Source organism: Coturnix japonica, chromosome 1, assembly GCF_001577835.2.
Source record: "Coturnix japonica isolate 7356 chromosome 1, Coturnix japonica 2.1, whole genome shotgun sequence".
Classification (NCBI taxonomy): domain Eukaryota; kingdom Metazoa; phylum Chordata; class Aves; order Galliformes; family Phasianidae; genus Coturnix; species Coturnix japonica.
In genome coordinates, this window is record NC_029516.1 from 37,244,921 (window position 1) to 37,270,858 (window position 25,938).

Here is a 25,938-nt window from a genome sequence, read left to right on the forward strand (position 1 = left end):
GCTGGAAACTTTTATAATGGGTTAAAGAACAGTTGATGTAATCTGTCAGATTTTCTACTATATGTAATGGTAGGTTGTATGTATATGAGGGCTGCTCCAAAAGCAATGTCTTCTATTTTATTCTGTTGCCCTACAACATTAGAGGCAGATGTTGTCTGTGTGGCAGTAGATGTTGAACCTTCCTACCGAAATTCCATTACATTTTGTTGCCATGTGATAGAGGCGGCAGAGGGACAGTCTGAGAGTGGTGTCTAACACGGAAGTACAGGTGAAGCAAAGGTGTATTGTGGAATTCATCCCTGTGAAAAAAAAATAAAAAAAATCCCTTGTTAATTGACACTTGCTGAACATTTATGGAGACAAACTGTGGATGTGAGAACAGTGAGGTGTTGGTGGTGCATTTCAGCAGTGGTGACAGCAGCAGTGGGTCACCTCTGCTGATACAGATTTTTACAAGCACAGCATGCAGGTTCTTGTTCTTTGCTTACAAAAATGGATTGCTAATAGTGGTGATGGTGTTGAAAATAGTGTTTTGTAGTTGACAGTTTGCCCTATTGAATAGTGTTATTACTGTTCTATATATTCCATGTTTCCATGGAAATAAATAGGAGATGTTACCTTTGGAGCAGTGTGTGTGTGTGTGTACATATGCAAAAATATGTACTCTTTACGTGTTGTGGAGAATCTCTATTTCTAGCAGAATGGGAAATGTAGAAGTAGTTATTTTATCTGAGTTTCTGCTAGTACAAATCTATACATGTGCTCAATGCTTTCAGTATGTGAAATTTGTCTCAATTCTGAACAGGGATAATCAATCGAAAACACTTCTCTGAACACCCCATTTTCTTCCTCAGTGCAGTTACTGGCTCTGGTTTTTCACGCCCTTTGTCTGTCACCCTCTGATTTGTAGAGCTCCTTTGTCTTTGCCTTGTTGCCCTGTTTCTGTCCTTACTCCTCAAGTGCAGCCTACCTGCTGCACAACATGGAGTCCCAAACAGCTGCTAAATTGATACTTTGAGATGTGAAAGGTGGTGGGATGAGTGAGGAGAGAAGAGGGAATTTGTATCACACTTCATATCGAGTTGGAAAGGGGAAGAAACATTGGATCTCTGGTAGGTGGGAGGGGGAAGGGAAAGCAGTGAGCTGAAGCAGGCCTCTAGCTTGCTCTACGCGACTAGAGCAATCACAACAGGAACAGGTTCCTATATCAGGTTGCAATCCTATCTGAGTTTTTTCTGATGATATTACTAGTTGTTTAGAGTATCCTTCCTGACATGTTTTGCAGTGCCCTTTGAGAAACCTGGCAATTAACCTATTGGTGAATCACAGAATGGCCTGGGTTGGAAGAGAACTCTAGGGTCATGAATCTCTAACCCTCCAGCCACAGGCAGGGCCACCAACCTCCACATTTAATACTAACACAGGCTGCCCAGGGCCCCGTCCAACATTGCCATGAATGCCTACAGGGACAGGGCATCCACAACCTCTCTGGGTAGCCTGTTCCAGCACCTCACCACTCCCACAGTAAAGAACTTCCCCCTGGCATCCAACCTAAATGTTCCATCCTTCGACTTAAAACCATTTCCCGTTATCCTGCTATCTACCCTTTCAAAGCATTGACTCCCCGCCTGTTTATAGGCTCCCTTTAGGTACTGAAGGGTCTTTAAAAATTAGGTCACCCCGCAGCCTTCTCCAGACCAAACAAGACTAGCTCCCTCAGCCTGCCTCATCTTTGTGGCCCTCCTCTGGACCCTCTCCAACAGCTCTCTGTCTTTCTTGTACTGGGGGCTCCATACCTGGGTGCAGTACTCCAGATGGGGCCTCACAAGAGCAGAGTAGAGAGGGACAATCACCTCCCTGTCCCTGCTGGCTACCACTCTTCTGATAAAGCCCAGAATACCATTTGCTTTCTGAGCTGCAAGAGCACCCTGCTGGCTCATGTTAAGTTTTTCATCCATCAAGACTGCCAGGTCCTTCTCTGCAGAGCTGCTCTCAAGGACTACTCCTTCTAGTCTGTATGTATGCCTAGGATTCCTTGGGCCCAAGTGCAAAACCTTGCACTTAACTGTGTAGAACCTCATTAGGTTCATCCAGGCCCACCTTTCAAGTCTGTTGATGGCATCCCTTCCTAGCACTGTGTGAAAAGTTGTTTGAAAGGGAGAATTAGTTGAATGTTAGTTAAAAAGGAATATGTAGATTAAATAGTGGAAGACTACATGATGGGAGAAGTAGAGAGCAGTTTTATTTCATATTTACTTTGTAGCTGGATTAGGCTTTGTTACAGTGTGCATCAACTGTGTGCTCTGTGCTTTTGCAATCTACTTGTTTTTTGTTTTTGTATTCTGTTTGTTTGTTTGTTTCTCGTAATTGTTGAGGATATGCACACACAATCTAAAACCCAAAATACGGTAACTGTGTAGAGCAATAAGTCATGGTTTGGGTTATATATAGAAATAATCTTTTTCTGGGACTTGCAGTAGCATGACTTAGTGGCTATATGCTGCATATCCAGACTGTTCTGAAGAGATTTAAATGGAATGCTTTTAAGCCAGAAAAATTTAAAAGAGCCATTTTGATTCAATGTTAGTTTTACAGGATATAAAAGCACATTGTTGAGAGAAAAGAAAGCATTTTTCCTCCTTTCCATTTTGGGTCGCAGAAGGAAGTGTTAGGCTGTCAAATTATTTTAAATTGGATAATTTTGATTAAAGAGTTTTCTTGCTTTCAGTTGGTGTTAACATAGTCACAATGGCTTAGTCAGGACTGCAAATGTTTTTTATTATCTGGAAATCTGTTCTTTGAAAAAAGCAAAAAGAATTTTCAGAGGATATAAAATACAGTGATCCACTACTCAAAATGTGTTCTTCACTTGCTTTTGCAAATTTCTTTCTTTAAAAATCTGTGCTCTTTCCATTTATTAAAACAAGCTGAAATCCACTTCCTTCTTTGCTCTTTCTTTTTTTTTTCCTCAAGTCTTCCATTAATGTATAGCATGAAAGAGTGGAACAGAATGGTTGCATAATGACACCTAATATGTTTATATTTGAAAGATCAGTATGGAAGGTACTCAGCCATGTGGATCTGTCCAGATCAAGAACTCAGTCACCACTTAAAGGATTTTGGGTTTGCGTGTTTAACATTCCTCAAATAAATACATCAAAGATCAAGTATTTCAAGAGCAGCCCAAGTTCTTTGTGTTTCAGTACTCAGATGGATCTGAAGCAAAAACAATGCGCCAGTTCTCCATTCATTTTATTTTTTTTCTTAAGATTATTTGCCAGAAAAAAAAAATCACTGCATGATGACGCAAGTTACCTTGAGTGTTAGCTAGATGGCACTGAAACACACTCATGCTGCTGTATTGAAGTGACTTATTTGGAGCACTATGTTTGTTAACTGAAAGTTCAGGAATAAAGCATCTCAAAACTTCTACTTTTGTTTTTCTATACTTACATAAACATCTGTACATCTCCATCTGTATACTTTTGTTGTTTTTTTTCTGCTTTAAAGAATACTCCAGAATTTGCAAGTCTTTCCATATCATGTAATTGTATAGTCAGAGAAAGACAGCATGAACTAAATGATGAAATTTTTGCAGGCCATATTACATTTTCATTTATTTATTTTCAGAATTTGAAACTTCATATTTTAAGATACCAGGGATATCCTTTTCTTTCTTTCATTGATCTGTAGAAAAAACCTTTCCTATGCTATAGTACTAGAAGGATAGTGTGATTAGCACTATTGATGTTGTAAAATACAAATTCTGTATGAGTTATAGCTTTGGCATAATTACGCTCTAACAAGTGTTCCAGCAGTACTAGTTCCTTTATCAGAAATAGATAGATATAACCCCGCCTACGTGTCTACTGCTGCCTGGTTTTGTTAAGGGTTAAGAAACAAGAACTCAAAGGACAGGTGAATTGATATAAAACCTGTTTTCAGATAAGTTCAAAGCAAAACCAAATATAGCATTAGAAAACAAAGGCCAAACACTTTTCTCCACATCTGTGTGCCTCCCCAGGAAATGACTTTGTTCCTGCAAAATCCTGAGGCATCCTGCACTATCTGTGCTCATCCTTAGTGCATCCATGCACACTTCTGCTGTCTCTCCAGCTATGTCCTCATCAAGCTGCCCACACTGTCACTCTTAGAACTAATCCTCTGGGATGCTGAAGTGCGTTTATAAACAAACTGGCATTTAGGTCATCTTCCTGGTTTTTGCTGTTATGGCTGATTGTTTGTTTGGTGTAAAGTGTGAACGCTACATAGCCAAAAAAGATGATCAGATTCTACAAAGGAAGTAGTTAAAAAACAATAATAGAAGGTGGTCAGGAAGATAAGGCCATGAGTGTGGCTGTTTTGCATCCTGCGCTCTCCGGCTCTAGCAGAGGGCTGGAGGAGTCCCCTCCAGGACTGTACTGGAGCTTACATCCCAGGTTAAGGCATCCCAGCTGTTTGGGGTTCTCTTTTTTTGAACACTTCTCTTTACATTGTGGATCTGCATTTCCTGCTGGATTAGTTTTGCTCCTTCTTACCTTAGCCAAGTGCTAGATTTTGGCTTCTAGTTGCAAAATACTGTGTGTTTGTTGATGTTTTCCATTTGGAAAACAAAATTAATGCAAAGAAAAGTCACTCTATTATTAAATAATATATTTACTTTTTCTGTCTAAATGAGTGACATTTTCTAGAGCTAAGGCAAGGCTCAGTATAATAAATTATTGATAATGCTTTCAAGTAGCCACCTCCTCCATCTCTTGGAACTCTCAGCCAGAGAGTATTCTTCCTATTTAGACTTTTTTTCTTAAAGAGAAGACACCAAGAAGACTTTGAATCTTTAAAACTGAAAACAAGTAGAAAAACAAAATATTTTTTTCTTCATCTTAAAAAAGGGAGAGAGGGTGAGGGAAACTCAGTTCTGTTTGAATGTTTTGTCCTTGCCTGCTGGCAAGGCTTTGATGTTTTCCTTGTTTTGGTGGATGTCTGTGGGCTTCTGTAAGCCTCTAGGTGTCTGCCTGTTGCCTCTGAGGCCTGATTTCCTTCTTTTCTCAAGCCTTCTTTTCTTCTCCTCTTGGCTTTTGGTTTCCTATGGCTTTCTCATTTGTCCTCAGTATGGCTGAGGCTTTTCACAGATAAATGCTGTGTCAAAGGAGGAGGTGCCTCCTTCCTTAGGGTATCCTGCCTGAACCAGTATGGGGCTGACTGGCAAGGCAACCAGGCAGCCCAGTGCTTCTCTCAAGCTACAGCCCTTTAGCAAAACATATGTGCAGTGTAAACTGTGAGCAACGAATTATACACTTGTAACATCTGTCCCAGTGAGAATCTCAGCTTTCATGGGGGGAAAAAAAAACAACAAAAAACAACAAACCAACAAAACCAATATATGTAGTCCTCATGGTTTTGGCCAGTGCTTAAGAATGTAAACCTTTTAAATCTGGGATTTCAAAAGGCAAATAGAAGTTAAAACAAAGTGGGTTTTCTGGTGTTCTACTAATTTCTGTGATAAGATTCAAATTACTGTGGATTTGAGAACACTGAGGCAACCCCAACTGTTAGCAGCTCTGTCTGAGGGAGAGTGGCTGCAGGAAGTGTTCTTCCCAGTTTAACTGCTGGTTGAAAAACTCCTTCATTTATACTTATAGCACATGGAAAGTATGTCAACCTTTTACACAAGCACTTGGGCAGAGATCCAAAAAGAGATGTGGTGTCTCAAAGGACTATTAAATTACTGCATTTGAACAGGTCCAAAAGGTGGATCTTTGGGTTTTGTTCTGCTGCCACTTGCAGTTGAACAGAGTCCCCAGGCACCATTCCTAAGCCCTTAAGCAGCTGCTGTGGCATACACACAAGTTCATATACAGGGTTTTTATAAAGTCTATCCAAGTCTGTAGATCCTACCTATCTTCCCTTCAGTGTTTCTTGGATTTCAGATTCGTATAAACATATTGTTGTTTGGGTTGGAAGGGACCTTTAAAGGCTGTCTAATCCAACTTCCCTGCAATGATTAGGGACACCTACAGCTAGATAAGGTTACTCAGAGTCCCATCCAGTCTGACCTTGACTGTCTTCAAGGATGGGGCATCCACACCCTCACTAGGCATCCTATTCCAGTGCTTCACCACCCTTATAGTAAAAAATATTTCCATTTCTGTTGTAAAACACTAGGTGGCTTTGTGCACTGAAGTAGTAGTTTGCACTCCGGGGAATGCTGAGTTTGTTATTCAGTGAGCTACGAGAACTTAGGTCTTCTCCAAAGCAAAGGACTCAAGTCAGACTTTCTTGTGTTCACTGTCGGCAAAGTTAAACAACTTTGGAAAAAAAAGTGGTAGTCTTAAAAATGTAGTTGCATAATCTGATGTCTGACTTAGAAAATACAGATAAAAATGTCAAAATTCTCCCTTTCTCCTAAAAAAGAAGATATTTTCCCACAATTTTACAAGGTTGCTGAGCAAAAGGAAAGAAAATACTTTGTTTTCTAGAAAAAGTCCAAGTGTTTTATTCTTTCATTTGTGAACCCAAGCCTGGAGTAAGGTTTCTAAGGAACTCAGTTTGGCATTTCCTGGAAACTAGCCTAACTCCTTAAAAATCTATCACTTGTCATTTCTGACTCTGCCTGTGTTTTGGCTAACAATTTCTGTGTTCTTGTGCAAACAAGAAGGAACTTTAATGAAACTTGCATGTTTGCAATTTAAAAATGTTAGCCTTTGAAGTCAAATTTTTCACCAGTAAAATGAATATTTTTATCCAGATAAATCCACAGTGTGTGAATACTGCTGGTCTTTAAAGGTTATCCTCATTTTTTCTCGCAAGCAAGGTCAAGAAGTGTGCTTGCTGCATTGATTGGCAAAGTTGAGAAGCATGTAAATGATTAACAACTTCTGATTTTTTGCAGCCTAGTTGCTGTTTTGAAAATCAATTGAGCATGGTCAGTCTCCTTCTGTGACATCTCAGGATGCATAATGCTTAAAATGTCCCTGTTAGACTGCCATAGTAATTCCTCTCGAGTCAATGAAGGAAATTCAGAATTCATTATGTGGATATTAGTTGTGTCCTCATTAGGAAATTACAGAGAAAAAACACTCCAAATACCAACAGAGTAAAAACCCTTGACATGTCAAAGGATGCGCATGCCATAGTATCTACCCCAACCACAGAGGGAGATGTATAAATGTATGTCTCTATGTTGATATGTATGTATATATAAATTAATGAAAGGATTGAAAGTCTTGAAAGTTTACTGCAAATTTCAGTAAACCTGTTTAAGTGTTGTTCCTTTTTTCCCTTTTTCTCCTCAAGTGTCCTATAGTCTCCTCTTCAACCACTTTTCTGGTGACTCTCTGGATGTTTATAACTTATAGTTTAGAAGGTGGAGGGGAACTGTTTGGGAAGCTGGCAATGAGATGATCTCACTGTATTAAGAGCTGTGGCTATTTATGTTATACCCATCCAAGACAGGCAGGGTTTGGGTTTAAAAGACTTAAGCCAAATTGGAATTGCTTGCAATCAACTTTTAACAAATATTTTTAGTTCAGCTATAAGGAGAATGGAGAAAACAGGAGTCACTGAAGATTTTCCCAAACCTTCTTTCTGTTTTTGTTCTCATCATGTCTGTACTCTATGCCTTTACTTTGTGATTTCTTTTGAATATTTTCGCAATTAAAAACTATGTACACCCTTCAGCTCCAATATCTTTCCTTTTTTTTTCTTTCATTTTTTTTCTTCCAGTATGTAACTTTCTCTGAGAAAGGAAGGGGTAAAAACTTCAATTACTTCTTATTTTAACTCATTTTAACTCATTATTTTTCTCTTTTAAGTCCGTGTCCCCGCACATTTCTTCTCTTGGTTTCTGACTTTTGCTTCTCTTTTAAATTATTGGTTTATCTTACTCATGAGATTTACGTCCATTCCCACCATATTTATACCCTTTGCCATTTTTTTCCACTCATTAAAGGAAAATAATAATAATAATAATCATCATCATCATCATCAACATTGGTTTCCCTTATTTTCTTTTGATGGAAAGAAGATTGTCCATTGTGGTATAAGAGCAAATTATCATAATCTTTCATCTGTATTGCACTAAAAGCTTCCTTTCTGCTTAGCACATTTTAGCTGAAAACTATGCGACAATGGAGAGACATCCTTTTATAGCTAAAATTCCCTTGACTTCTTTAGACTTTTTTATTCCTTAATAGAAAGCAGCACTAGTGTAATTGAGGTGGTAAAAATATATAGCAAATTTTATGGGGAGAGGTAGTATCTTTTATTAGGTCAGTTGTTCCTCTTTGGCTCATTTTTCCAATTATAGTCTGTACGTTTTCCTAGCCATGCTGCTTTCTCTAATAGAAGATGCTATCTCCCTTCATACCTTTCTTCACTCATGTAAGAACAATAAGCCTTCTGTCTCTATTCTTAGTGAGATTCTGGCATGCAAGGTGACTGATGATGTTTCAAAACTGATTAATTCTTTCAAATAAATTCTTTTACATAAGAATAGCAGTCAAAATTGTCAGCTAAAGGCTACAAGCCCAGTTTAGCTGGGCTTGCTGCATATCTGTCTAGCTGAATATTTAAATCACACAGTTCTGGAATAATAAGTAGCAGATGATACTATACTTGAGCTTCCCAGAATGTAATGTTGGATCATGTTAAATTTTACAAGACTCTAGACGTGAAGGTGGACCTAACCATTTCCAAAGGCACTGTAGCATTTCAGTGTAATAAGTGGCTGAAGCAAATAGTAAAAGTAGTTGAGGCATATAATTCATTTGGTTAAATGTATTGCAGCAGAACCATGTTACCAGATCACGTAGTAAAAGAGGTCACTACTGTCTGTCGCACTTACTTATTTGTATAATAGACACAAGGGAGCAGAGCCTCCTTGAGCAACCAGAGGAAACGTCATTATAAATTCTTACTGCTTTTACATGTATGACATCTGAATTTAGAGGCAGTAGAGAAAGATTAGACCAAAAGGAAACAAAAGGTTTTTAAGTAATCTGCTTAATATAATCCAGCATGTCAATGTCAGAACTCATTGGAGAAGCAGCATATTGATCTGATGTCAGGTATGAGGATAACTATTCCATCCATCAGGGAGAAATGGAATAGGTTTTAGCGGGAGCCTTAAGGCACTTTTGAGATGAGAATGATAGGTCTGTGAGTGAAGTAGACTGTTGGAAACACAGATAAAACACTAGCAGTGGAGACGTTCACCTTAAGTATCCGAATATTACTAAGTTGAGCATAATTCTAAAGAATAGTCAGAATTTTGTGTAAGATTAATAAGTTTGGAGCTTTCCTTACATCACATCTGCGAAGACTGTGTACTGGCCTTGAAAACAGCCTGTGTAAAATGGATGAAAGTTCTTAAGACTGTCAGATGGGGAGGTAGTCGCATGGCGATGTGATCCTTCTTAAGCCATGATGGCTGAAGGACTTCTTGTTTTGATGTTATTATGTATTTTATGTTCAGTTTTATGTAAAGTTTTTTCCCCAAACAGTAAAATGACATGTTTTTTCTTAAGGTTTAATAGTTTTTATTGAACTCATGTAATTATTACTACCTAAATTTAGTAATTAGAAGATAAATATGATACACGGGTTAGTTCAGTTATACCTGCTTTTTAATTTTGAGAAGTCAGGCACATGGCTCTGTTGTCTTCTCCTCACCTTCCCACTCCTGACCTTCATTAACAAATCCAACAATATAATCTGAAAGTCAGGTGATTAGTTTCTATCACATCAAGTCTTTATATGCCCAGATCATATGTGAAGGGTTTGTTTTTTTTTTTTCAATATCAGAGGCTAGAAGTAGCTTTGGTCTCAGTTTGGAGTAAGAGGAGGACTCAGATCAGTGTGCAGATCAGTGATCTCTGCTCATTGCTTCTATTGCCAGTGTCTTGCTTTAGGGTGCAGGCCTTTTTTTCTTGTTTACATTATGGAATACCTGTCCTTAGGCAACCGAGTTTAGTTCACAAAACCTTGTTAATTTTTTTTAATTTTTATACTGAATTATGTTGAACTGCTAATCTCTACAAATCTGTGTTTTATATTTAAGAGTGCTTATTAGAAACAAGCCAAAGGCTCAGAATAGGGACGACTTGGAGGATTTTTATTTTGCTGGTTTTACTGTAGCAGAAACATCCAGTGATGTGGTTATCTGCATAATATAATACATCCTCTTCTAAATCCTGCCTTTTTTTTTTTTTTTCTTTTTTTTCTTTTTGCATTCTCAAAGAAATCCCACACTCATTAAATAGCTTTCGATTATGATAACTTGGAAAAAGAACTGCTGTACTTCAGCCTTCCCACTGAGTGAAGTCTCATTATAAATCATCTCTTTATGGTTCCAAATGCTGCACTTCCAAATTTCACTCATTAATGACACTGGAATGAGTTTCAGAGTTGCTGGCTGTTTGTGCTGGAGCCACATAGGAAGGACTGTTGCTGTTGACTTCCTCGATGCCTGAAACATGTCTGCAATGCATGAAGCCTGCAAACCAAGAATTAATAGAGAAGGCTGTATGTATGTGTGGGAATATGAATGAATATGTGCAGGCAAAGTCAATTACATTTGCACCATTTTTATTTCTTCCTCCTTTGTTTGGCCCCAGAAGTGGAGACACTTATTTAAAACAAATGTTTTGATAGAGTACTGAATGTTTTAATTTTATCTATTTATTTATTTATTTATTTATTTTAATTTCTTCAAAAAAGAATATATATATACTTACATTTCCTCCATAGAACCTGGAATGTTTTAGAGCCTGGCTGATCTGACCACTGATCATTGCCTAGTGGGAAGTAAAGATCATACTTATTAAAGGTAGCTGCTCAGACATTCATGTAAGTTTAATATAATTCTTTAAGAGGCTTTAGCATACTTCTTACAGTACCAGCGATTGACCTCTTTTATGTACTTCACCCCCTAATAGTTTGGTTGAGAAGTATTTTGGTGTTGGTTCACAGAAGGTTGCTTGCTGCCTCATTTCTTCATATTAGCTTAATGGACCATAATGAGTCGCCATGCCAATTTCAGTCCCATGACATGAATTAAGCTTTGTCATCCACATTCTGATTCACCATTTTTTATAGCTCTCTTTTATTTGGATTATTAAGGATATGATTTTGCATTACTGAGGTCAGTAATTGCTTTACTTTTTACTCTATCTCTAGATCAGACCCTAATAATATAGTTCATGATTATAAAAGGGCTGTATTTGATAGCTTTTAAAAAGATATTTAAAATAAAAGCAGGAGAAAATAACACACACACACACACACAAAAAAAAAAAAAAAAAAGAAAAAAAAAAGAAAAAAAAAAAGATAATTTTCATATTTCATGTTTAGGGAAACAAGGTAGAGGATATTCCATTGGAGCATTCCATAATTCTTCCCAAACACAATTCCCAGCTTTCTGGTATGTTTGTGTGGTTTTTATTATTGGTGAACTATTCTTATATGTGTTTTTGTATTTTTATTTCTGTGATGTTGTTGCAATGCTACTTGCTAGAATCATTGGGTAGTCATTATGTATGTATCTAGACAGTACTATTTGCTGAAAAAAAATGTTTAATTTCTTTTTTCTATTTCTTTTCTAATAGGTTTTCATTCCCGTTTCTATCTTGTATATTCTTTAGGGAACGAATAAGAAAAATTTTCTTAGAAATCAACATGGAAAATGGCAAACCCTCTCTTTAAATTAGTCTTCAAGCATAACTTATTCTATAAGAAACTAGCTCGATCTAATGGAAAAAGAGGAGAAAATGAAATTGTTATTAAAATGCTAATTCTCCTCATCTTCCTTCTCTAAGGTCTCAGTATTATAAGTCAGGTCTTACAGAGGATGTTTGTTAGTATTCTTTCAGAGTTACCTTTCGAGTGACTTTGAATCTTGAAAGTATGTAAGTCTTCTTTTGAAGCTTTTTCTGAAGACTTTCTGAGACTCACGGCCATTGGTATGTTACCTTCTCCAATTTGTGGTTCCCACTGCTTCAAATGTGATGCTATTGTAGGATAGAATGAACAAATTGCATCCAGATCATGTTAGGCTAGTATGGAGTTTTTTACACAAATGTGTTCTGAGTAACTGAACAACTACCTTTATGTTTTCCTATCTCACTGAGTCAATAGATTTGAAAAATATATTTGCCAAAATCAGCTTTTAATGTATGCTTTTTAAAGGTGATTTTTTGGAAGATTTTAGATGAATCTTCCTTAGTAATATAAAGTGCCTTCTGGGCTGATGAGTAAGTTCTGCATATCACAAGGAATTTTCATTATCAATTTATCTGTGTTTAACCTTTAACAGAATTACAGTTTCTAATCTATTTTCTTTGTTAGGAAGAAGATTCAAGATAGCTTTGCTACTTGTTCTTTCCCTGTACTTTAAAGATGCAATTATACCAAACACCTACTTTCTTGACTTAGTCAATGAGAAGACAAACAAGCCAAAAAAAATCTCAACACATAAGATTTGGGTGGATTTTCACTGCAGGAGCTGATTTCTTTCATTCTGTGCCCTTCTAGATGATGGATTTCTGTTACACCTGGATAGGTTGTTCTACAAAAACTGGAAGCAGCTTGATGTTTATCCCATGTACAGAAATTTGTTATTGATGACTCCCTCCAACTGGATTAATAGAGCTGCTTAGTCATTGCCAGAGGCTTAATTTGAGAATAAATTACATTTTTACTCATCAAATCAATTTTCATTTGCATTAGACAGTATCCGTCTATTTACACCCTTACTGTATTTGTTTTTCTTCCACTGAATATTAAGCAAACTCTTAAGCTTCAGATCTCCTTTATTAACATCTTATTAGTGTAGGAAACATATGAAATGTGCCACAGTAATTTTTGGCAGTGGGTTTGGAGGAATGATTGCATGTGTGCTCTAAGAGTTCTTTTAAGCTTCACTTCCGTGTCGTCATATTGTATAGAGCAAACTTCCTATAGAAGAAAAACCCTACCCATCCGTTCAAGTGATCAGAGCTTTAGTAACTTGTCAGCACTTGTCAACACTGTGCACAGGATGACTATTGCAAACCCACTTCCAGATCAGATTTATATGGTGCCATATAGGAAATACAAGTGACAGTGTGGGTATCAACCTTGGGAATCCATTTCCTTACTGAGAGGACAGCCTGGCTGCACAGCAGGTGCAAGCTTTTCCTTTCCAGTGGGGCCCTGTCAGAGCTTCTCTCTCTTGCTGGGCGACTCTGCTCACGAGGTTGTTCAGGTGTAGCCCCAAGCCTGAGCCTGGCCACTCTTCCCTGAGACCCTCAGGCTTCTTTGTAGTCAGTGCCTCAGGGATAAATTTTCCTCAAGGTCCCTTTCAACTTACATGAATTGCTATGCAAAAAAAAATCTATCAAAGACAAACAAATGCAAGTCCTGTCATGTTCTGTGCTTGTGTGTGTTATTTGGGTCTCGTGGCATATTATAAAAAGTTCGTAAGAAATCTCAAGCATGTATTCCATTTGTTATGCATGCTGTTAGCATTTTGCAGAGTCTGGCTTGGATTATTTACTTCACTCTTTTTTTTTTTTTTTTTTTTTAACCTTAACTTTTTATATATATATCTTGTACGTCATCAAGAAACTGTAACATTATCATGCCAACTTTGGAGTCAGTATTGCTGCTAGTGTTCTCACTTGATTGGTTTGGTATGTGGCCATTACATGGCGTAAATTGCTGACGTCAGTGGCACTATTTTATCAAGCTTGAATTTTTATTATTATTTTTATAGTAAACAGAAACAAGCATTTACATTGTTTGATGTCGTACTAAAACTCTCAACACAAAATATCTGCCTTTTTTTGTGTTTTGTTTTTATGTTTTCCCTTCAGCATGCATGCTGCTCAGAGTAGTGGGATGCTTATGTTGAAGATAAGGAGAGTAATAGAATATAGTAAGAGGAAAATATAGATTTCACATGATAATGTACATGTTCGAAATAATAATTGACTCTTTCAGATACTTTTTTATTAACATTGTCCTTATAATTTTTTTCTTGAAATTTTGAAGATGTACACAGTAGTCTTTACTGTAGGAAGAGAGAATGTCATAATGACAGAGACCATCCTGAAACTGATGGATTGGTGCAAATTATTAATTTATATGATTCTTTTTGCTTTAAAAGAATGTGCTAGATTTGGGTGGATTTTAGAAGTGTTCAAAAATGCTAATATGACTGAGGGAACAAAATGTAAGGATCATTTGGACTAACATTTTGGCTAAAGTGATGCAAACCCTAAAACAAATTAGGATTGCAGGAAGCTTTGGTGCTTAGTGCAGAAATGACTGGAGCATGACTGGGTTAATGTGGTCTTTACTTTTACTTAAGATTTTTTCTTTCCCACAAATTTTCCCTATTCTTAAAGACAGCATAGAGTTGTAGAGCCAATGTCCATGGCAGATTTTTGCAGCACATCCCTGTACTTAGTAGCGGAAAGTGTATCCTGATTGCTAACCGGAATCTTCCTTTCTTGAATAGAAGCTTATTATTTTTATCCTTTGGACAAAGATGTAGAAAACAGATTATTCCTTTCCTGTTTGCAGTAGTCATTTCTGTACTGGCAGGCAGCTGTCATGTATAAACAGCTTATGTTCTTCATTCTTTCCTCATGGGGCACGTTTTTCTAGATCACTAATCAGTCTCATTCTCCTCCTCTGACCTCTCCCTCTCTGTTTCCTCCATTTATTTCTAATAGTTATGTGCTGGAAGCAGACAGTTTCAGGAATTCATTTTATTGAGAAGAGTGGAAACATTACTTGAAGCACATGTCTTGAAGGATGTGCTTTCATTGGCAGTCCCAGTACAATGTTTGCCTTTTAAGCAGTGGTGTAAGAGAGATGCTAGTGATCTGCTGTAATCTCAGATGTTTCTGTAAAGAAGAGCCCAGCACTTGCTTCACATCACATACTGGTGCAGTTTTGTGCAGTCACAGTTGCCCCTGCCTTTTGTGCAGGATTTTTATTGTGAACATTTTTCTTTTCTTCTGAGGATCAATTTGAATTCCAGTTATGCCTAAGCATGTTTAATGTGCCCTCAGCATTTTGGCTGCACAATGACATAACATGTAGCACACTTCCTTTGCTGCAAAACCACTGTAGCAATGAAATACAGCTACTGCTGTTAGACTAAATATCTAACTGCATCCTAACAACTGCAGGGCTGGACAGTACTCCTAAGCAGTCTGGCCATTCAAGTGTAGTGTTGTAATCTCAGAGGACTCCTCCTGTGTTTAAGTGGGTTGAGCCCACGTAGATGGCTGTAGCTACACAATTGTCACGCTGAGCAGACTTACCTTCAGAGAGCCTTCTTTTTTGCACAGCTCATACTCACAGATTATCAAGGGAATGTTGTCCCTTCTGCTCTTGTATGACGTTTGGTCATTCATACAGTTGTTGCTCTTAACACAATCTGTCATTTCCAGGGTAGTCCCGGCAACTATTTTTTCAGCTGAGAGGCTGGGAGTTTATTCTGTTTTTAAAGATTCATATTAAAGATTTTAGAGGAAGAGCATAAATTTTAAATGCCACTATTTATTACTCAATTTTAATTTTAATAATGCAAGTTGACACTAATAAAGACTGCTCAAACTGTGCTACTTGCTAATTACAGTAAAAATATGTGCACGTAATCTTCAGCTGCTTTATGAATGTAGTAACTTCTTCACCAGGGAAGAATCATGTGGGTTCATAACAGAAAGAAAATGGCATTAAATTGGTCACAGTATTGGAAAAGCTATAGGCAGAACTCCAGCTCCAAGGAAGAACAGGCCTTCGGGCTGCTGTTGCTGTCTGTCCAATGTAAATGAGCTGACCTCGTTTGGTGGGTCATGAGCCAGGAACAAAAACAGTGGGAATAAGTGGGAAAGGTGGAGAGGGAGTTGGGAAGGCTGCTGCCAGCTCAGTATGGGGCTGAACTCAGGCTGTGGCAAGCTGCCTCATTCCTGATCCAGCTGGGTTTTTAACTCAGGTTCAGCCTAGACTCAGCTCATCTGTGATCCTGTCAGGGAACAAGATACTGTCAGCCTAGTCTGGTGATTTGGCTGTTTGGGAAGCCCCACTTCTCAAGCCAACATATTTTCAAGGAGCTCTGTGTTGGAAAAGAAACACTTTTTTTTTTCTTTTTTTGAGTAATACCTGATGACTTACCAGTTTATTTTCTGTATTTCCCAAGTTCTATAAATAGCAATTTGTGTGTGGTTAGACCTGGTGATTTTGATATCTGACCTGTCTGACCACATTCTGCATTTAATGCTACTTTGTACAGTGGACAAGGTGAGGTTAAAAGAACAGTGTCTTTTGAAAACGCTTTGGATACTGCATAGGTGATGACTGAGCTTTGGCAGGGGCTGCCCAATCAAGCAATCTGCTGCAGTGCCTTATTTAAGATCAGTATAATAGAGTGAGGAATTAGGATTTAATGCAAGGGAAATGTACAATGTGGGTGGGTCATGCAGATGGATTTTGGTAGGGAGATGAAAAAGGCTTCTGCAGTCGCAAGCACTAAAATTGCGGTGGTGGTACTTGACTGTTAGCAGGCAGGAGAGATGTTAAATCTGATCTAAATCAGTGCTCATTTTTTCCCCAGATGAAAATGACTACTTATGAAAGGTTAGAGGATTTATGGGGGTGTCAAAACATATGGCAGATGGGCTGGATTAGGACTCATGAGTACAGTAATCCAAATCCTTGCTGCCAAGCATTACTGAGGATCTCTTCCTGCTGCTGGGCTGCACTAAGTACATGCAGTCAGGAGATGCAAGGGAAAAGTTGCTGGTGAAAGTGCTCATCAGAGCAGAGTCCATTTTGAAAGCACTTTCTTTGCAGATGAAAGTCTACTGGTGAGCTGATGATATTACTTCATATTCTGGTAGTTTTTTTCCCCTCTCTTGTTGGTTCTCCATACAAAGCCTGGAAGAAAGTATAGCCAGAATGTGAGCTAAACATTATTATCTTTGACTATATTAGTGTGGTTTGGTGAAGCTGTGCAAAAGTCATGAGGTTAAGTGTTGAGAGAGGAAAAAACTTAGTCTGTCATTCCTCTTCTGAGCCAGCTCTATCTGTGATCATTTTATTTTCTTTTTTAATTATTATTATTTTTTGAGTGTTGGGAAGTATTTTAGTATTTCTTTCTTTAACTATGTCCAGAGGATGTCATCTCATCACTTGTCTCTGAGGCAATGAGAGGGACCTGCACTCTACTGCTGTAGCCCAATAATTAAGGTCTGGAATCTGCCAGAGGTCCTCCTCTGGTTTAAGTAGTGTTCTGCAGCATGATAGATAGATATGCTGGAGTGGAAAATCACCTACTTGGGTACCTCTGAACTCCACTGTTCATATGCTGAGATATTTCATTTGACACTGGTGTAAAGTCTTAAAGAAAAGTATTCTTAGAGTGTGAAACACAATACTGTGTATAGAAATGTGGTGTTCTTTATAGATCCAAAAAGTCTGAGGATCCAGACCTTACAGATCTTAAATTTAAGCTTAAAAGGAAGGCTGTAAATAATTACTGTAGCAGTGAGGATGGATTAGCTTTGAGATCCAGACTGTTTGCATTCTAAGGCTCGGAGCAAGAGGCAAATTTTTCATTGTTACTGTTTTATGATGTATGAAGAAGATCAGAAAGTTTAGAGCAGGCTTCTCTGTTAACCAGGAGGAATGGTGTATCTGCTGCAGTGTGAGTGTTGTTGAAGAACTTTGTTATGTGAACTCTCATAGCATTTAGTTGAAAAGTGCAATTGTTAGAACTTTAGGAAAGGGAGATTTCCCTCAGGTTGTGAAATAAGTATTAACAAAATAACAAAGCAGTCTAAGCAATCCATGAAAGCTCACTTCTTGTGTGTTAATCAAGTTTCACTTGCTAAGTACTCTGGATGTCTTAATCTTTTTAGTGCTATGTAGTCTTCCAGCAAAGACCTGCTCTGAATTCCTAATTAAACAAGCAAACAAATGAACAAAACTCCCCGTCTTCCACCATCCAGCTTATTTTTTTCCTCTTTCTAAGCAGCCTCCTGTATTCCTCTGTAGAGACTACAGAAGGATATATAAAATAAAGCAAAAAAGGGTTCGCATTTAGCATATGAGATTTTTTCATCTAAATGCTTGAAGGAAACAAGTTTGAAAATAATGAATTTGCAGAGAAGGCAAAGATTTTAATGTAGTAAAATATGGTGGAAATGGAAGAGCAGGTTGAATCGGGAAAATAATTTCTTACTGTGAGGGAATGCATGCAAATGATGAAATGTGGGTTATATTTTTGCTCCAAATACAAATTTAGGCAGAAGTTTTGGTGATAGCTAGTTTACATGGCTTTGTAACATTAAATTATTTAAACAGTTCTCTCAAGCAGGGGTAAAACAGTATCTCAGATGGGTTGCAAAGAATCAACCAGCTTACAAGTCTAAGTAGTTGGTTTCAATGGGCTTTCCAGGGAATGTATTAATCGTAGAATGTAGATATGGATTTTGATTGGTTTTACTATTAAAAATGTATTGAATTTCCAATATATAGAAATACGCAGAAACTAACAAAACCGTGTAATCAATATAGTAAATTAAATATGTGGACTCAGATTTTGCTTCGTGTATAAAAAAGTGCAGCATTTTTCAAGTGAATCTAATGTAGAGACGTAAATCATTCTCATTATGAATTTGTTTGGTCCCTGCTATTTCCTCCTTTGCATTCTTCCATATCTCCTCAAAGCTGAACGAATTAATGTAGCTGCCATTGAATAGTTTAAATTCAAAAAGAGAAGCTCTCCAAAATGTGAATGGGAGTAAATTTCTTCATGCGATAAGCAAATAAATTATGATGGCTATACTACATTTTGGGTGACCTGTTGATAGACAAGTATTAAAAGCAAACATAAAAATGGAGTGGCACAGTCACCTATATGTCAAGTTATCAAGGAGAGTGCCCCCACAAAGGAGAAAAATGCTGTTTGAAAGAAATAAGATAAAAAATTCCACTGTGAGGTCTTGTTTATGAATAACAAACATAAGGAACATTCAGAGAATAACCATCCTAGGAATGTGTCATTTGAGATGGATAAGAAAAAGCAGACCTAATAAAAAGAAAGATGATTGACAACTGATTTTTTGTAATAATGGGGGGAAATAATAACGGAGTGCTTACACTGTGTCTGGAGCTATTTGGTAAATAATTTTTCTGTTCTTACAGAAAGCATCTAAGAAAATGAAATATAAAAATTACTCATATTTTTGCTTTTATGGCTATTTCTGCAAAAGAGAGATCAATCCAAAATAGCTTTTGTTTATGGTGCCCGTGTAGTTGAAAGCAGAATTTAAGCTCATCAATCCTAGATATAGGTGAGAAAGTCTCACTTCTTCTGATTTTCATTCAGGCAGAAGTGGTATGTTTCTGCAAGTGTATGAATAAGTAAGTACTTTCTAATGGGGAGGGGGGGAACCCAACAAGCAGCTTCAGCTGGCAAATGTTGAGTTATTCCATAAATAAGTGGCAGCTTATGGTTGCTAGTATGATGACATGAGTAGGTGGAGGCATCTGAATGCTTCACATATTTTTATTTAGATGAGTATAAGGATGTGAAAGATTTTAAAAGCGGTGATTTAATAAGGTGCTCTTGAAAAAAAAACAACCCCAATGTTATTTGGCTGTGAGATGCAAAATGGAATGGAGCTTTCAGTAATAGACACATCTGACAGCTCCAAATGAACACTGTAATTAACTGGAACTGGAAGACCTGAGCATGGAAATTGTGTCTGTTTTCTTTTCTTGGCTTGTTGGAATGTTTATTTGGTTGTTAGGTGAAATACCTTTAGGTATTACTTTAGGAAATATGTCAGCTAGGAAAAATGGAACAGTCCTTTGACTTGAAATTTTGTTGAGGCAAACTGTTGGTTTAGCCACAACCAGAAGCAAATAAGGAATTTGGGAGGTTATATTTAGACCAAAATAATGTTCCAAAAATTCCTCTAACTTACATGTTCTTCAAACTGTTACCTGGTTACTTGGGATAAGTGATAAGCAAGGACTGAGAGCTCTAAAATCTGAAGTCTTGATTCTGATACAAGTTTGAGAGGGCTTACAAGAAAGAACCTCTTCTTTTGGTTTATGGTCAGCAGTATACAGTTCACTGCAACATTCTGTGAACCAAACACCTGAGACAGATCTGCAATGCCTGGTTTTTATTACCAAAACTAGTTCTATGAGATATTTCTTGATTCCTTTATTCTAATTTATACTTATGACTATTTTTTTTTTCTTTCTTTTTTTTTTTTTTTTTTTCTTTCAGAGGAAGAATTTGAACCTTTTCTTCAGCATTGGTTTATTGACCTCCTGGGGGACTGCACTGCTGGGTGTCCGCTTATACTGGATGGGCAACAAGCCCCCAAGTTTTTCCAACTCTGACAATCCAGCAGCTGATTCAGACAGTTTTCTCACACGAATGCTGACCTTCCTTTACTTGCCAACAAAGAATCTCTGGCTGTTATTCTGCCCAGACACCCTCAGCTTTGACTGGTCAATGGACGCTGTGCCTCTCCTGAAGGCAGTCAGCGACTGGAGAAATTTACACACTGTGGCCTTCTATGCTGGACTTTTCCTCCTTGCCTACTTCAGCTTGAAGGGCTCCAGCGATGAAAGAGAATGCAATGGGAAAAGTGTAATGAATGGCAAGCAGAATGCTAATGGGCATAGCTGTCACTCTGAAATGGAATATAAGATACTGGAGGGGAAGTCAAGTTTTGCATCAAAGGAAGAGAATGGCATAAAAAAGCATGAAATCCTGAAACTACAGCTTCCTTCAACTGAGAACATTGTCATTCTGTCTCTCTCTTTGTTAATAGTGCCCTTTATTCCCGCCACAAACCTATTTTTCTATGTTGGCTTTGTAATAGCAGAGCGTGTGCTGTATGTTCCTAGTATGGGCTTCTGCCTGCTGGTTACAGTAGGTGTCAGGGCCCTTTATGTCAAAGCCCAAAAACGCTTTCTGAAGAACTTGGTTTTTTGTTCCACTGCTGCATTAATTGTTTTCTATGGACTCAAGACTGTTGTCAGAAATGGGGACTGGCAGAATGAGGAGATGCTGTATAGGTCAGGAATAAAAGTAAACCCCGCTAAAGGTAATTTTTACTCTTTATGATAAAGGTTTCACTTCTTATCTGTCTTTGCCCTTGAATTTTCTGATTTTGTTAACTGTTTCTAAAGAAGATGCTTTAGAAAATATCTATTTAAAACAATGTATACTTCAGTAGAAATGAGGAAAAGCAGAAATGTGTTCTTATTATATGTCACAGGTTTGACATAAGCATGCAGAAAAGGAAATCCTAAGGTAAGTTGGCAGTTTATTTTTCATTGATCTTAGTGCTACAGTTTGGAATTTAAGGTGCAATTTGAGTATTACAGACACCACCGTGATAGTTTTTCATTTGGAGTGATTTCAGTCGCTCTAATGGAGCTTTTTCTGATGTTCACTGGATGTTCTATTTGCTGTGAACAGAAAATGTAAGAAATACTAAGGGACGAACAGCATTAACAAGGTGTTGGGTTTTTTGTTTGTTATTTTTTAAATTTCATCTGATGCAAATAATGTCAGTGCTACATAATAAAAATGAGGAAGTTAGGTCATGCTATTCAGCCTAGGAAATTACCGTGGTTCCTCCTGTATGCAAGTACTGTAAAGAGTTACTGTCAAATACTTACACCTTCGTGTTAATGTTGAAATGTCATTGGTAACATTGCCCAGCTATTTCACTCAAAGATCGTATCTATGCTGTAATGAAATGTGACTGCAGCTAGTATAAACACATCCAAACTGGCAATAAACTGTAAAAAGTTTAAGTTTAAAGTAAAAAGTTTAGGGATCGGTAGCAGTGTTTACCTGTAGCTCTGTGGTTTCAGCATATACAGCAGATCCATTTGGGAATCCAAGCTCCTTGGTGCCTTGGCTGTCCTGCTGTTGGCACATAAATAAGTTTACTTGAGAGCAGTCAAAATACCACCTGTGAGTGCAGTGTAGGCATTGACTAAGCCGTCATTATTCGCAATTCATCAGGAGTGAGAAGGGATCGCTGATTGCTTTGCCTGTGTGTGAAAGAAAAATTTGACAGCGCTTGAACATATCACACTTGAGTTTTTCCAGTTTGCTGCTCCAAAGCCCATTATACGATGTGAAGTCATCTGCTGACAGGACTGTGCATTTTGGTTAGGCAGATATACCATAGTCTAAAAGCTGTGATGATGAGAAGCAAATGCAGATGTTACTGTGAGCTGATAGAGAGTGTAAAAGTGGATTTGACAGATAAGATGCCTTCCAAAGCAGTGTTAGAGTAGCTTGTCAATCATCAGTCTGACTTCATAGCTCTTCACTGTATGCTTTGTTGCCCTAGATAAAAATGAAGGTAAAATTGTGTGAAACATGTTGCTGCAGTTAGTGACTTTTCATTAAGTCTGAACAAGCACATCCAATTTCTCCTTTCTTTTTCCTTTTCCTTTTTTTTTTCCTCCTTTTTTCCCAGAGCTAGTCCAGTGCGTGAGGGCAAGAAATGAGAAGTAACTGAACAGAAAGACTGAAATTATGTGATTGTAAGATGCAGTGAGACCAATGTAGTGACAGTGCAAAGCTTACACTAAAAAGGTTGGAGCTCCTTGAAAAGACAAAATGTGTATTAAAAGATTAAAGTATGTTTTTTTGTTCTTGGTAGAGATCCCCAGATATCTCAGACTGCATAAGTAGTCATCTATTTGCTTTGAGCAAGTTTTAGTGATTAAAATGAAAAAAAAAAGTCTGTTTTTTTGTCCAGTATTAGGATTCGGTATGGTGTTGTCTGGAAAGTAGACTACTGTGTATTATGCTCCCAGGAGACAAGACAAGCTATTTTCATCATAGACATCTCAGTATGCACAGACCTATGTATATATGATTGCCATATAAGCTGACATTAAGTTTCTTGTATGATATGCAAAAGCAAAGACGGCATGTCAGTGTGGTGATACAGACATGACTGAGCTGACTGTAAATCTCCTTAAAATATCCTGTTAAACTTCTGCTGAATATTTACTAGCCCACACACATTGTTACAAGACTGGGTATCAGAAACTCCCAGCTAAAGCAACCTGTCACCCAACTCTATTCATTAATTGTGAATACCTCCTAGATTATCCCTGGCTTTGACTATGCTAATTGTATTTTCTATTTCTCATACCATCAGGCAAGCCTGACTGAACTAGACTGGCTGCCAATCCAGCCAAAGCATTAGGAGATCAGCAATTCACAGTACTCTTCAGAAACTAAAAGAATTTGACATAGAAAAAACAATTTATTTTTTGTTTGCCTCCTTTAAAAAACAAAACAAAAACAAAAACTTGAATACTGGTGATAAATAGGCTATTCAAACAGAAATACAATGGACTGTTCAATCAAATGATGTAGTGTAGATGGGTTTTCCTTCCTTCTGGACTGCTAAGAAGAAGCTGCCACTCCTCATTTCTCCTTATGTCTATATTCTTATTTCTGATCATTTTGATCTGCTGTTGTTTTCCCTGGAGGCTCCATTAATCCCCCCTTCTCCGGTAAATTGCTGCTGAACAATAGCATCTTCTATTGTAGGCTAAAGAGAAAAGGGGGATCCTTCAAAAGCTCCCTTCTGGGAACTGATTCAAAGTAGTAATCTGCAGGAGCAGTTTTGTTAGAGATGGAAGTGGAGCTGTTTTTTCCAGTTCCATCTGTATTCTGGCCTAGTGGATGGAAACCATTCTGCATCTGGATATGTGACAGCCTTGAGCTGATGTGCTTGGCTAATAAGGTCGATAGAGAGGTGAGTTATTAGTACAGGTGCATCTACATGCTAATGTGACTGAGCTGCCTTGGAAAGGCATTATCTCATAAGGTGTTAGTTTATAATCAAGTCCTCTGTGTTGCAACATGTCTAAAAATATAATCTCTCCACTGCTGAGGGGCTGTTGAATGAAGTTGTTCAGTGGCTTCTCAGTCCTTGGTGAAGAAATTGGTGTTTACTGCTTTCCAGGGCTCTGGACCTGGAACCCACACTGGGGCCCTGCAGAAGCACGGGCAGAGAATCAATGTTCTGCCTTAGGTGAGGGAACTGCTGCCCTGCAGGCAGCTGCTGCCTTCCTGCAGTTACATTTTTCCAGCCTGTTTGTGCCAATCACTGACAATGTGGGAAAAAATACTCATAAACGCATGATGCTTTGATCACCTCATCTGTCAAAAAAAAAAAAAAAAAAAAAAAAAGCACAACTCCAAAACTAAAAATAAACAACCAAATCCACACTGCATGAGAGTCAAGTGCACCAACCCTGCTGAGGCTGCCCATGGCGCTGCACTGGCCCAGACCTCCCTTTCTGAGGGTGTGTCGCAGCGGCTGCCAGCATTATCTGATGGAGTGAGAACGGGACTGGACATTCCATGGCCGTATCTGTTATTTGGCTTGCTCTTTTGCTGTTTCGGTTATTACTGGTATTTCAGATATCTTCAAAGTAACATGAGCTTTGCCTCGTTATGTTTTGTTAGTGCTTGGGGGAAAAACAGGCAAGGCTGATGAAGGTAGTTTATGGGTTCTGAAGTGGCTGTGTGTGTGTTTTGACACCAGGGAGGGAAAGGCATAAGTGTTTTTCTCTGCTGCCTTCAACTTAATGAGCAGCTGAATGGATATAAAACAGTTCATGTTATTTAAGGGTTCTTTTATAGTGAAGGAAGACTTCTAACATGTAAAAACAAACAAAAAACTTAAAAACGGGTGGTAGCTGTCACATCTTTTCCAATTAGACTGAGTCATTCTTTGCTGATAGTTACCTTGTGTATATTGTGAAATTATAGTGACACTGCATTTTGTTATTTCAGGTTTTCACCATAGTACCAGAAGTAGCTTCAAAAAGCATCATCTTGTACTTTCAGTCCATTTTGTTCCTTGTAGTCCACATCATAATGATCTTTCATGTTCAGATATGTTTTCTGTACTACTAAAGGCACTGAATGAAGAACTAGAAAAATAGCAGAAAGAAGCTAAGGCTGTTAGACTGCTGCAGAGGTATTTCTTTATCATATTAACAGGTGAAATTCTAGTTCCTGGTTCCTACTGTGAGATTTATAAGTGAACTTTGGAAATCATTCCTGAAGCAAGTTGACCTGCTGCAACTAATGGTGTACCTTTAATCAGTGGATGCTTAACTTGAACTGTGCACTCAAGTCTTAGTAAATTCAAATATATATGACAACATTATATTCAGTGGGGAATACAGGAGGAAGCAGGTACTTCTGGAAGCAGTATTGCCACATCACTGTGGTGCCTACACCTGGACTGATGAATCAATGTGGTGTTGTCAGACAATAGTTGTCATTCCATACAGGTAGAGAGACACTTAACCTCTTGTCTTTCCATTCTTTCTTCTACTCCTAGTTCTTATAAGCATAAATCTTTCAATTTTGTTGAATATTTTCAAAAGATAGTCTAATATTGAAATACACTTCTCAACTATAATGTTCCTTTTCCCTGTTCAACTCTTCTCATTTGCGATAAGGTTGTAAGGTTTTCCTGCCTCATTCTGCTATATTAGCACCTGTAGATGATCTGTAGGTTTTCCTTTGCTTTTTGGTGTTTTTGGCATAGCATGCAGCCTTGGTTGGTTTCAGCCCATGGAACTTCATAGTTTATTACGTTTTGTTTGTTTGTTTCACTTCTTATCATCAGCTTAACATAGGATCGGCAAGGACTGCCTCTGTACATCCCTGTGAATGTGAAGATACAAGTGTGAATTCTGACATTATAAAGCTTCTTAGTTGAACAGAAATATGTGAAATAACTCTATGCTCATTTGAGTAGTCATAAAAAAGTAATTGCATTTTTGTTTCATATATCGTTTCTATGCCACTTTGGGTTACTAGTTTAGAGTTTTGTTTAATTTGAAGGAGTCCTA

The 25,938-nt window shown here is 37.8% G+C and overlaps 1 protein-coding gene across 4 annotated transcripts in view; it reads left to right on the forward strand.

Moving 5' to 3' along the window:
- The window catches only part of TMTC2 (transmembrane O-mannosyltransferase targeting cadherins 2), a 241,980-nt gene that overhangs the window by 123,601 nt on the left and 92,441 nt on the right, over positions 1-25,938 (forward strand). For all 4 annotated transcript variants that reach the window (XM_015857482.2, XM_015857488.2, XM_015857497.2 and 1 more), the window contains one exon: positions 20,297-21,125. In XM_015857482.2, the coding sequence (XP_015712968.1) occupies positions 20,297-21,125 (829 nt within the window). The remainder of the gene's footprint in view (positions 1-20,296; positions 21,126-25,938) is intronic.